General features: G+C 56.1%; 1 protein-coding gene across 2 annotated transcripts; it reads right to left on the minus strand.

Annotated features, from left to right (window-relative positions):
• Window positions 1-6333: 6333 nt before the first annotated feature.
• DLX1 (distal-less homeobox 1) lies at window positions 6334-9542 on the minus strand. Of its 2 annotated transcripts, XM_032693274.1 has the most exons (4): window positions 9040-9542; window positions 8333-8532; window positions 7821-7974; window positions 6334-7525 (listed from the first exon to the last, which is right to left on the minus strand). In XM_032693274.1, the coding sequence occupies exons 1-4, from the start codon at window positions 9350-9352 to the stop codon at window positions 7455-7457; spliced, it is 738 nt and encodes a 245-aa protein (XP_032549165.1). In that variant the 5' UTR covers window positions 9353-9542; the 3' UTR covers window positions 6334-7454. The 2 variants fall into 2 exon arrangements, with proteins under 2 accessions (XP_032549165.1, XP_032549164.1); XM_032693273.1 differs by having other exon boundaries at window positions 6334-7974; window positions 9040-9541.
• Between the last annotated feature and the right edge of the window lie 3445 nt (window positions 9543-12987).

The following is a 12987-nucleotide window of genomic DNA, read 5'->3' on the forward strand; positions in this document are numbered from 1 at the left end:
GAAAAAAAAACAGGGTATTTTTTGTTATTTATTATGGAAAACTTAAACACTCTTTAATGTTTCTTTTACAATCAGCAGAGATTATTTAAATAAATTATTGTTTCCATGGTGCCCACGCTGAGTTTATTTGGGGATGGGAGTAGTTGGGGGTGTCGATCCGGACTCGGGCGTTCGCTGCGTCCCCTCCACCCCCTCCCCGTTGCAACTGTTGCCGCAAACGTGCAACTTCCCCCCTTCTTCCCCCTTTTCTCATCTACAATAAAATCTCGCCCCTGCCAGTCTTCTCGGCGAGGCCATGAATCACTCAGCGCTGCCTGCAGCAGCCTAGAGCCGCCCTCCCTCTCCCCTCCCCCGCCTGCTGGCGCCAGCGACATTTCACCCGGGACAGAGTCCTGCCGTTTCCCAGCTTCCCAGACGGTCCGGAGGGGTTTGGGGCAGGGACGTGTCCAAGGACCTCAGTACTCCTGGAGCTGGTCCCCCGGCGCAGCCCTGCCCCAGAGATATTTCGCTGTGTCCCTCCGGCTGGGGCACTCAGGCCAGCAGCCTGCGTGGGAGCTTTGCTTGAGCCAGAGCTGATGGCTGCCCCCGAGCTGCTCTGTGGCTCTTCGAGGGCCGGAGGCACCGACTGGACCTCTCCGAGATGTGTCCCTGGAGGACTGGACCCCTTAGGATGTTCCCCTCTGGGATGCAGCCCCCCCAGCCTTCAGCCCTCATAGCTCCTCTGGGATGTACCCCATGAGGATAGGATCCCTCCAGGCTTAACTCTTTTTCAGGCAGCACTCCCTCCCAGTTGCACCTTTCTGAGATGTATCCCTCGAGGGGTGGACCCCTCCCCGATGTAGCCCGCTGGAATGCTCCATTCCACTCCATTCCATTCCCTGCACCCCTCTGAGTTGAACCCTCACTTTATGACCTCGGCTGCACCCTTCGGGGCTGCCACCTCTAGGGATGCCCACCTTCCAGCTGTGCCCTTCCAAGCTGTGACCCTGAGGGGTGTATCCCTTCGGGCTGCATCCCTAGAGATCCTAGTGCTGGAAGAAGCAAAAACGGGTGGGAGGGGGAGTCTCTGGCCCTTGTCGCCCCACCATCCTTGGAGGTGGAGGCAGCGGGAGACAGAGCCGTGAGGAAGATCCCGCTGCAGACAAGATGATGAAGAGGCCCGGACTAGCTTGCCCGGGGTAGGGAATGCGCAGCCTGGACGAGACTCTTCCGACAGGCCTTGGCATGAGGAGCTCGGGCGGGGCCGGGGAAGGCGGAGGGGGGCGGCCCCACAGGAGACACGTCGGGAGGAGTGGGGGAGGCGGGAGGGCAGATTGCTCCTGAGAGCCTGGGGAAAGCTTGGGGGCGAGAGAAGGCGGGGGTCGAAGGAGGAGTGAGGAAGAGAGAAGAATGAAGGGGGGGTGTTGGAAGTCGGGTGCAAAGGAAGCGAGAGGAGGGAGCGGGAGAGACAAAGGGGGAAGCGGCAGCTGCCCTCCGGTCCCGGCGCTGACCCGGCGGCGAGGACGCGGAAGAGAGTCCAGAGCCGCCCCAGGAAGCAGCGGGGCCGGCCGCATCTCTCCCCTCCGTCACCTTCCCGCCGGCCGCGGGGAGACCTCAGCCCCGACTCGGGCCGGGGGACAAAGGTTCCCCGCTGGCGTGCGGCGAACCGTCGGGGCGGCGGGCGTGGAGAGGGGCGGCACACGTGGCGACAGGGGCTGTGTCCCCAGCAGCGCGGTGTTTCCGCGGACCCCGGCGGAGGGAGGATGGGGGGATGTGGGATACACCCCTTTGGCCGGTGACAAGTTTTGCTAAACCGATCGTCCGAGATGCACGAGGAGACCGTGGGCGCGGGCTGAGACGGAGACGGTTCCCTTCCCGTTCCCCGCCCCGTCGTTTTTACAGACGCTTTTCTCAGTTAAATAAAGTTCCCCGCAAACACCTGCGCCCAGCGTCTCCAGTCCGACGCAGCAGTGCTGTGCGGTGTGTTGCCTGGCCCCGTGGGGTTGGGCAGGATGTCGACAGCAGCGTGGGGTCCCCGGGACGGGGACCTACCCAGCGGGGGACGCTTGTCAGCGGTCGGGGAGCAAAGCACACCGCACCCAGGACGGGGGCCTCCGCGCTTTCTTTCTGCTATTTAGTTATTTAGTATTTTATTATATATTTATTACTATTTATTTGCTGTCTGCTAGCAGCGGTTCTCTCTGGGCTGTCTGTACCTGGTGTATGCGATGGGTTTTCCGTGTTTCAGCATCCCCGTATCTCCCTGAGCCCTTCTAGCCTTCTCATTTCGCCCACTGCTCACATCCTAAATGCAGCTCACACCGTGCTGGGGTCGGCGAAGGCAGGGGCGCGCTTCAGCTCCGCGCGTACCGCAGATGCATACGTATAGATATGTGTATGTTTGTAATCTGCTTTCTTCTTCTCTTTTCCTGTCCGACAGATGGGACAGGATCTATCTGTCCGATAGATAGGGCAGGCTCTGAGAACCATGAGCCCTCGCACAAGACACAGTGACGCGGGATTCGGCCGCCCGGGGCCGGGCAGAGCCGCGGGGAATCGGATAATCCAGGGGCGACAGCTGCCCCGGCCTCCCCAGCACTCCGAGGAGCGCTGGGAAGCGAGGAAGGGAGCCTGGTGGGGGGTCGGGACGATTCCACCCCACGTCCCAGCTCCGAGGGCCCCCCCCGTCGGGCCCGGGCTCGGCTCCCCGCGGGAGCGGCTGAGCGGGGCCGGTCCCGAGGGGGCGGCCGGGGTAAGTGACAGCTCCGCGGCCAGCCCTGTCCGGGGGGGCGGCCTGGCAGCCGCCCGGGCGAGAGGCACCCCTGCCTCCTCGGTGCACGGGCGGGGCCGGCCGGGCTTGTACCGTTGGGAGGCAATTTACTCATTTGCCCGGTGAAAAGAGAAAGCACGAGAAATTCAATTAAAGCGGCTCTGGCAAAAGGAGTTATTTGAGGCATGAATGTCTCCCCTAAAGCTGAAGCAATCATGTGGCATTAGACACTTCCGGAATCCTATAGCCAACTTGAAAAATCCCAGACCCCTTTTTTTCCCTAATTTTTGCTCTGATCTGTAATTTTATCCACATTTGCACTAGTTTGAGCATTCTGGCTCTCCCATCTGAAAGCCTGCAATTACTATATAATTCTTCGCAATTTCACATGTCCTAATATGGACTGTAATTTTTGCGCAAGACAATTTCCTGCTATTTCAAGCATCAACATTGTCAAAGTTGTATGTACATAATAAATGGGAATATCAATGCATAGTTTTTAGCATAACATCTTGACTCCTCGATAATTATATCCGTTCGGAGCCTACGCAGAATTAGCCTGAATTGCATGGTAACTGCTGCTGCTTTAAAATTTTTAAAAATTACTCATAATTTTCCCAAAGATTACCAAGATCTCGAGTGCACAATGTCATCAGCGTAATGAAGAGTAAACATTTATGCTAATAATCTGCAATTTTTTTCATCAGCTATAAAGACAGAGGCTATATAGCAGAAAATTTCAGTCATATTCTGCAAGAGCAGAGCTGCAAAAAGGCTGCTGCGCTCAGAGGCATGTGCATCTCTGGGGGATCTCAATCCACATTTGCACTCTCAGGATATTATTATTGTGCTCGGCTTCATTTTTTTTTTGCTTTCTTTCTCCCTCCCCTATCCTCTCCCTCTCTCACACACTCTCTCGCTCCTCTAACTTTCGTAGCAAAAAGCCGCGTTCGGTCCTTTGGTTTGTTGTAAAGCAAAGACTTGTGCCCAGAGCCTCAGGGACTGAGGCGGAAGGTAAGGGTGGCGACACAGGCTCCTTTCTCGCGGGGGTAGGTGAGTGCACGGGGCGCGACGTGGATGGATGCCCCGCGCGGGCCGCGAGAGGGGGGAAGCACCGGCGACGGCTCCACCGGCCCAGTCTCCCTGCAGAACTTCCCGCCGGCGGCACCAGGGCGAGGAACGGGAGCGGGGACGGCGTGCCGGGCGGCCGGGCTGCCGCGCAGAGCCGCGCCGGGGCATCCCGCGGGTCGCACCGGGGCATCCCGCGGGCCGAGCCGGGGCATCCCGCGGGCCGAGCCGCGCCAGCCGCGGAGCCAGCGCGGGCAGAGCGGCTCGGGGGCGGCGCGGGGACACTCCCTCCCGGGACCGCCGTGGTGCCGGGGGCTGCGGCGCCGGGGAGCGCTCGTTTTCGGCGGTGGTTTTGTGGTGCGCGTTTGTCGGTTCCTTGCGGAGGGGTGCGTTACTGCCCGGTCCCCAGCCGGGAGCCGGGAGGGGAAGGCGCCGACGCCCAGGGGACATGGCACTTTTGCACGGGCATGAGAGCGGCGGTGGCGGCGAGAGCGGGGCAGGTGGGCGGCGGCGGGAAGAGCGGAGAGACCGGCGGCGGGAATTTCTTATCCCCCTCTGTCAAACGAAGGGAGCAAATTCGGAACGCAAACGGGCTCTGATATTTGATTTTTTTTCTAGTTTCAGGGGCCGCTCTGTGCTCTGCAATTAGATTGACATATGTACAACATCCCCAGCCATTGAAAGGGGTTCGCAGGGACACTCCAAGGGGATTTTTTTTTCCTTTTTCTTTTTGGGTGGAAGATATTAAAGAGGTATCTGTTGTTTGGCAATTTTGCTAAGTCTGTCTTCATTACTTCAACATTGTGCATTTGCTAATTTGGAAGCCCCTTCCTATTGACAGCTCTGCTCCATACACCTGCAAGCAATTTGCAGAGCTCCAGTATAGGAGAATTGCAGAGATGGCAGCTCGCACCTATTTTATTTTTTTTTTCTTCGCTTTTCTCAATGCACAGCAAATTTGGCTTTCAGTGCGTTATCTCTTTTGTTAATGCAAAAAGATTCCCTGGGCGAAAAAATTGCTCATAATTACCAGAGAGATGGGGAAACTGCATTAGAATAAATAAACCTGAAATTACTGTAATTATGTTGTGTTTGATGGGCTCGGCTTGTAATCAAGAAGAGAATACAGTGAAATGATGCTGACCCTCTTGGGTTTGCAGCTGTACGCGCACTTTGGGGTCTTTTTTTGCAGAAAAGAGTCATTTTGATCATCATTAAGCTGTGTGTAACCTATTTCAGAAGTGTTTGAAAATGAGGGGCACTTTTTTTTTTTTCCCCAACAAGGAAAAAATATATCCCAAAATTACATTTTGCCATTTACAGACTCATCCATAAGGTTGTGTTTGCCGGGTGACAATTGGTAAAGGTATAATATTCGAAATCAGGACTTAATCATTGTAATGAGGTATTGTTTCAATATAAGCACCTTTGGATTATTCATAGTTTAATTAATATCCTCATTATGAAAATCTTCGAATCAGATATTTGATGAACTACTTGTCAGCAACAAGGCAGAATTAATTAGGCCTGTATTGAGATTAACATTTTCAAATGTACAATTATAATAGCCTCTAACTCAAGACCGCCTCGCTGAGAGAAAACTAATAATTTCTCTATTTAAACTGTTAGCAAGACGTTATTGAATTAGAAGAAGCTAATATATCTTTAAAACGCTCCGAGCTGCTTGACCACCCCGGTCCTGTCCGGTTAAAGGCATTTGTAGTCTCCGGCTGAGCCGCCGCGGGAACTGCGCGGATCCTGCGGTGCTGCGGGGACGCGGAGCCTTCCGATTCCGCTCGGGGCTTCGGGCCGATCGGGTCCGGGCTCGGGCCGTGGCACCGCGGGAAATGCAAAGATGATGAGCGTTTTCCAGGTCGGATCCAACACCCCGCGGGCCACGGCGCCGCGGGTGCGCGCCAGGGCGGGTGCTGCGCTGCCGCGCGTCGGCTGCGCTCCGGCCCCGCGCAGTGGGGAGTGGGTGCGTCTTTCGGGGTGGGTGAGCATCGCCCGCGGGGCTGCACGGCCGATCCGCCGCGGAACCTGCGCGCAGAGACGCGCACGGCCAGCCGGCCCAGCCCCGCCGCTCCCGGTTCCCTCCGCTCTGCAGCGCTTTGCTGACCCCAGCAGCGGCCCGGGCTGAGCCCGGCGCGGGGGGAGAGCGGTGACAGCGGCACGGCCTCGCCGCCGACGGGATAGGCAGCTGGCTCGGCTGTCGGGCCGGGGGCCGGGGCTGTCCCGGCCTGTCCGCATCCCTCTCCCGTCCCAGGAACTGTTCCCGGATCCCCCTCGGCCCGGAGTGATCCCCCGGCTGAGGGTCCCGCAGCCCCTCGCGGCGGCCGCCGCCGCCTAACTCGGTTCGGTGGGGCGCAAGGGGACACGCTGCCCTGTCCGGGGCGCGTCGACCCCCTTACTCTGCGTCACCTCCCGGTTACGGCCACCGCCGTCTCGCCGCGGAGCGCGGAGCCTGGCCCAGGCCCCGCTCCCGGCTGCGCTACGAGACAGGGAGCACGAGTGTCTCTTTTTCCAAACCATAATTTTACTGTCTCAAAGAAACTTTATAACTTATGTACAAAGATTTGTGTGGTTTTTTTCCATTTCCTCCCCCAGATACAAAGCAATAAGTTAACATTCTCAATATAAAACTAAACTTTGACATATAGAACACTAAACACAGCCGAGCTCAGTTTATCACATCTTCCGACTTTCACAAGTAAAATGTCAAGATCTCAGTACACAAAGCATCATGTTTTACAGCCACACGAAACAGAACAGAAATAATAATTAAAAAAGGCTAAATTTGTGCAACATGTTTACAGAACAATAATAATAATAATAAAGAATAAAATATGTACAGTGAGTAGCTCCTGCACGTCGGTTTGTGCATTTCGACTTTGGGCCGGCTTTGCGCGGGGAGGCCGCGCCGGGACTGTGCGGGTGCGCTTGCCCACCCTCCCGGCGGGTCCCCCCCGTCACCGCCTCCCTCGGGGCTCTCGTTCCGTCCTCCGCGCCTTGCTTCACCTCAGCAAAGCGCTCGGCAGCTGCTGCGATTCCACTTCAGAGTACCAAATAATGTGCATTTATTTCCTTTGTTAAATACGCGAGAAATGCAAATCATTCGGACCAAACCTCTCCACACCAGCGAAGTATAAAAGTTATCGTCAAAGTTAAAATCGCATCCTTCCCTCGTGGTGATTTATTCGAGGAGGGGCGGGGGGAACGGGACGACGGACCGTCTGTGGTTTCGTTTAAATTGTGCGTCCGAGCAGTGCACTCAGCAAGCTGAGTTTGTTTCTAGCACTCTCATAGTGGTAATTTAAATCAATAAATAAAACCCCTGTCTTCCCCTTTTAACAACAACAAAAAATATACAGATGGATAGTGAAAGGTACAGAAAATGTCGAGGGAAAGAAGCTCTGGTAAATTGTACAGCTTCCTTCCCTCTTGCAATTGAAGAGACCGTCAGATCGGGGTAGTAAATAAATGACCTACATTTCAACAGACACAGACAGACAGACAGGACAGAGGAGAGGGCTTTCCTCCCCCCCAACATCTTTTTCTGATTGTCCCACAAAGCCGCGGCCGGCGCTCGCTCTGCTCCCAGGCTGTTGTGCGGTGCTCAGGGCCGCTCCGTCAGCTGTCAGCGGTGGGAACCGGCCCGCATCACATCTGTGCTCTCCTGCACCGAGCTACCGTGCAGCGTCCTAATGGCTGGATGGGCAAGAGACCTCCTGTTTGTTTGTTTGCTTGGGTTTCTTTTGTATTTTTTTCCTCTCTCTCTCTCTTCCCCCCTCTTTTAGATTTTTTTCCCCTTTCCTTTTATTTTACTTAATTTTTTTTTCCGTGATAATTTTATTTCTTTTTGGGACGGACAGTGCTTGCATTAGGGGAAAACGTATTTATAATCACATCAGTTGCGGCTGCTGCATAGCTTCTTGGTGGGCCGAAGGATACCACGACGTGTAGCTGGGGATATAGGTGCCCGGGGTCCCCGACGAGGCCTTACCGGAGGCGGAGGTGGTATTCCACACTGGGGGCACGGGTGGCGAGCTGCCCGAGAGAGCCCTGCCGTTGGTCAAGGCGCTGCTCTCCAGGGTGGCCCCTCCTTGCTTCATCAGCTTCTTGAATTTGGAACGCTTGTTCTGAAACCAAATCTTCACCTGCGAACGGGAATGGGGCAGGGCTCAGCATCCCTCGGTACGGTCCAGCATCCCCCCATCCCTCTGGGATCCGACGGATCCCCGCAACCAGCGGCCCCCCAGCTTCTCTCCCTTATTCCCCCCGTGGCTGCTGTGTTATTTTGTGATGGCAAACCACCGAATAAGACACCCTCGCCAACCCCGGCGGGCCCCGCGGGGGCCTCCGCGCACCGGGTGCGCCTCCGCGGCGGGACAGGCGTCGCGCCGGCCCCCGTTGCCCGCGGCTGTGACCCGTCTGCATTACGCGTGAGGTCTCCCACGCCGGCTGTGGGGACAGGGAGGGGACACGGGAGAAGGCCCGGCTTAGTTGGCGCTGTACCTGGGTCTGGGTGAGTCCCAGAGATGCTGCGAGCTCGGCTCTTTCAGGGAGAGCCAGGTACTGAGTCTGCTGGAACCTCCTGTTCAAAGCCTGTAGCTGCAAACTGGAGTAAATAGTCCTGGGTTTGCGGATTTTTTTCCCTTTCCCATTAAAGCGAACTTCCCCTCCTTCTACCACAGTGCTTTTCTCCGATTCGGCCCCTATGAACAACAAACGATGCAGAATAAATAATAATAATAGCAGCAATAGCAATAATAGCAGTAACAGTAATAGCAGCAGCAGCAACAATAACAGCAACAACATCAACAATAACAATAATGAGAAGGAAGAAAAGTGAAGCTCGAGTAACGCTAACAAAGGCTCCGGGCGATTATGGCAGCCCAGGCTTCTTCCCAGAGAAAGTTTGCTATTTTTACAGGCTGCAGTTTAGGTTTAATTACCCTTAATTGCATACATTGTTTATAGCACTACGCAATAAATAATTACGAAGACTAATACGTGCACATCTGGGTTGGTTTCTTTTCCAGTCAGGCATTGTGTACTCTGTGTATTGGTCCCCTGTGATCCTCAGCTTCTCTTGACTAATATTTTGTAATTTAATTTATTTTTTTCCCCCCATAGTTTTTTTTTTTTTTAATACAAGCACCCTTCCTCCCTCCTTGCTTTCCCTCCCCCCTTCCCCTCTCCCCAAAGCCGAGTGCACCTACCTGTCTCCTCTAACCGGGTCTGAGTCAGGCTGGAGCTGTTGGGGTAGGACTGCACTGAACTGATGTAGGGGTTGGTCGAGTGGCTGCTGACCGAGTTCACATAGGGGTAGCCCAGCGGTCGGGAGAAGGACGAAGCTGTGCTGTACGAGCTGTCAGGCTGAGAGTGGCCCGCGGAGTGTAAACAGTGCATGGAATAGTGTCCGTGGGACATGGGAGAAGGAGACATTTGCTGGCTGGGCGGCCCAAACTCCATAAAGACAGCCTTCCCTGAGACGGGGCTATTTAGACTCTCTGGCATGGTGGTCATGGTCATTTCTTGTCGCTTGGTCTGTGTGTGTGTTCTCTCTTCAGCTTGCCTTTTTGGGGTCTGTTGTGTTTCTCAGGACAGGAAAGAACCCAATTTAAGCGGAACAGGGTTTTTCACTTTCCATTCATAAGAAAATGGAGTTTGTCTCTTTGAAAAGTCTAAGCATGATGCTGTAGATCTACACAAACTCGCCTAAAAGCTTTGACTCAGCCAAGTCTATGAATATTCATGAGACGGCGGAGCTGATTGGTCCGCCGTCTTGCATAATCGCTTTGGATTGGTCCCTGGCGCTCGGGGCTCGACCGGACCGCGGTGAGCGCGGAGCGCGGGTCTGGCGGCGCGTCCCCGAGCGCGGCCGCCCGACGGCACCGAGCCCCGCGCCCGCCCGGACCCGGGCAACGAGCCGCCAGGGACCCGCTCCATCGCCGGCCGCCCGCTCCCGGCCGCCCGCTCCCGAGGGCGCCGGTCCGCAGCTCGGCGGAAGGCAGCGCAACCCCCTCCGCCCTTCCCCGCCCCTCGCCGCGCAGGCGGCGCGGAGGGGCAGCGGCCGCGCTCCGCCGGCGCCGCCGGGCTGCGGCGGTTCCGCCGCTCCTGCCCCTCTCCGGCGGGACCCGCGGGCAAAGCGAGCGGCCCCCGCCCGCCCGGCCGGACACGCTGCGCGGGCGCTCAGGGGCTTCTCGGCCCCGGCCCGCGGGTCCCAGCGCCGCCCGCGCCTCCGGATCGCGCCGCCCGGCTCCTGTCGTTATTGTTTTAAAGGGAAAAAACCCAATCTAACCAAACAAAATCGCCGTAAAAGGGGCCAACGGCGCGTTTGAGCTTAAAATGAAAACTTCCGCACGCGTGAGAGGTAAATGAGGTGGGACTTGGGAGATCCTCCCCAGAAAGCCCACGATGAATCCCAAATTACTTTGCTAGATAATTAGAAAGTGTTGATAATTATTTCTTTCATAATTCTGCGGTGTGACTGTAACAGGAAAATGATCTTGTGAAAGTTCACACGTGCAGATGTATTAGTTACTGATTCATTTGATTAAATGCTAGTCTCAAGTGCTCTGATCCACAGCTGAAGGCGGCCCCATTAGCATAACACTGATGTTTAATTTTCATACGCATAATTAGCCATATATTTAACACTAATAGCAACATGCAGCCTTCCAGCATTAAACAGCCTGGGATTTGATCTGGCCTGGGCTGAACTTTCCCGGTTACACCTAGGCTGTCTAGGGTGCGCAGTTATCACGGCACCACATCTATGTAATCGAGCACATTTTGGCAAAGGGAGAACACCAATAAAAGTGAACATTCAAAACAAATCGCGGCGTTGATGTCGTTAGAGGTATTAGCGCCGGCAGCGGGGCTGGGGCACCCCCAGCAGCGCCCGCACGGTGTTCAGACTCCTCCGGGCAGCGACGCTCCGTGAAGCAGTCGGCTCCTGACTGTGCAAAGCTGGCACAACCGAGCCCCTCTGTTCCTGACTTTTTTCCCCCCCCTTTCATTAGTGGCTCTGTCGGTTTTAATTGCTCGTCTCCTGATGCCTCTCTTACTTCCTCTTTCCCTCCATTTTTTTATTTATTGTTTTATTTTTTTTGCTTTGCTCGCGATACGCTAAGTTCATTCTCACAAACTCTCCGAGGCTTGGTGCGAAACGGGCAATGGCGGTGTGTCCCCACACACACGGTGTCCCCTGGCAGCCGGCTCTGCCCCCCAGTCATGTAAGTGACGCCCCGAGGAGGGTTTGGGCGCTTGCCCGCGGAGGGGACGGGGCGCCCGGGCAGCTCCGGCACCTTCGCCGGCCTCAGCCCGACGGCTCCAGGGAGGGGAGGCTGCTCCGTGTCCGCAGGGTCTGCCGTCACCTCCTCCGGCCGGCCGGGCGCAGGCAGTCCCGAGGCGAACCACAATCCCGCCGGCCCCGCCAAAACCCCGCGGACCGGTCGGTGGGGTTCTGCTCACACCCATGCTCCGGAGCGGGGCCGCTGCCCCTCCGCGCATCGCCGGCCTCGGGTAGCGCGGCTTCAGCGGGTGCGAAGGGGCCGCGGGACGCCCTGACCCGCGATTGCCACATCGGGGCTCTCACCGTGCTGGCCCGGCAAGACTTCCTGCGTGACGGGTCTGTGCGAGGCGCTGGCTGTCCCCACACAGCCGACACATCTCTTTAGTCTCGTTCATAATTAGGATTACAAACGTGTGCCATCAATGCCTCCGCCTGGCCGCCACCGCTCTGCAGCCGACGGTAAAACCTGCAGTCCCCCCAGAGTTACCTGAGGGACTCTGGGGTGAACAGCGATTACCAGGAGCTGCCAGCAGTCCCCTTATGCTGGGCTGAAGGAGGTTCCCCCTCCCGGCTGCCCCGTTCCCGTCTCACTCCACGCCGCGGTGAGCGCAGGACAGGAGGCAGAGGGGCAGAGGATGGTGAGAAGCTTGGCACCTGTGGTGCCATCCAGGTGCTCCGGGCTTGGCCAAAATCCACGGGAGGCGTCCCTGGAATGCCTCTGGGATGCGCGGGACACAAGCTGCCCCCAGTGCCCCGCGGAGGGGGAAACGCGACGGAATGTAAGCGAACAAAATACATCCCCCTCCGGGCAGTGCCGAGGGTCGCTTGCGGTTTAATCTCTGTGTGTTTGTAAACTTGGCTGCATCGTTTGTTTTGCACGTTTTATGGCCTTTCATGCTCCTCTTGGGGAGGACAACGCTGAGCGGCTGCCCTGCGGCGTTAGCTGTGTTCAGGGAGGGGGGTCCCCGTTTTTTGAAAGGGTGCTGTTAGAAACTATTAGAGCTGAGAGCTAGCTGTACTTGAGTGAAAGCAAACAGCCGTGTAAAGCTGTAAGAAAGAGGCTTACTTCTGCCCAGGACCACTGAGGGAGCCGGTGCTGAGCTGCCCTGCTTGCCTGAATGTGCTGAGGCCAGCCCTCAGCACAGGACCGCATCCCCCTGCAATGGGGAGCAAATTATTTGTACCAAACCCCACTGCTGCTGCTTTGAGCTTGGGGAACTTCTGGAAGTCATTTATCTCCAACACTATCCTGCATTTCATAGGGCCAGGTCCTGCTCTCATAGCCTCCAAGTTCCAATGCCAGACCCATCTGGCCTGACAGGGTGGTCAGCAACTGCCTAAATTGCAAATCCAACCCTGCACCCCCCGCAGGCCCAGGACAGGACCACAGAGAGCATGGGGTCGAGAGAGACCCACATCTCCTCTGTTTCCATAAAATGCTTAAACTGCAGAGTGCCTTTCCCTTAACTAACGTGGGCACCGCAGAGCAGTGATTACCCCAAACCAGCTAATTCTTCAAGCAGGGCAATTATTGATCCCCAGAGAGGTGTGCTTCGCATCTCATTTTTAATCATTTTTTTGTGCTGTGTAAAAAGAGGCAAGAAGGGGGGGGATTGCTGCTGGGAAGGATGCGGGGAAGAGGCTGCTGCCTCTGCCTGACACCCTCGTGAAACTTTTTTCCATCCTAGTAGAAGTTACAGCCTGGGAAACAGCACTGTGCTAATCGCAGTGAAGACAAATTGACTCCACAGCTCAGCTATAAAGGGAAAATACTACGTTTCTCTGTCCTCTCAGCTGCACAAAGACTGTGTCATCTGATACCTGTTTGTCGCACATAGGATTTGGAAGAGAGAGGACCCGCTCTCTGTCC

This window comes from Chiroxiphia lanceolata, chromosome 7 (assembly GCF_009829145.1).
Source record: "Chiroxiphia lanceolata isolate bChiLan1 chromosome 7, bChiLan1.pri, whole genome shotgun sequence".
In the NCBI taxonomy this organism is placed as follows: domain Eukaryota; kingdom Metazoa; phylum Chordata; class Aves; order Passeriformes; family Pipridae; genus Chiroxiphia; species Chiroxiphia lanceolata.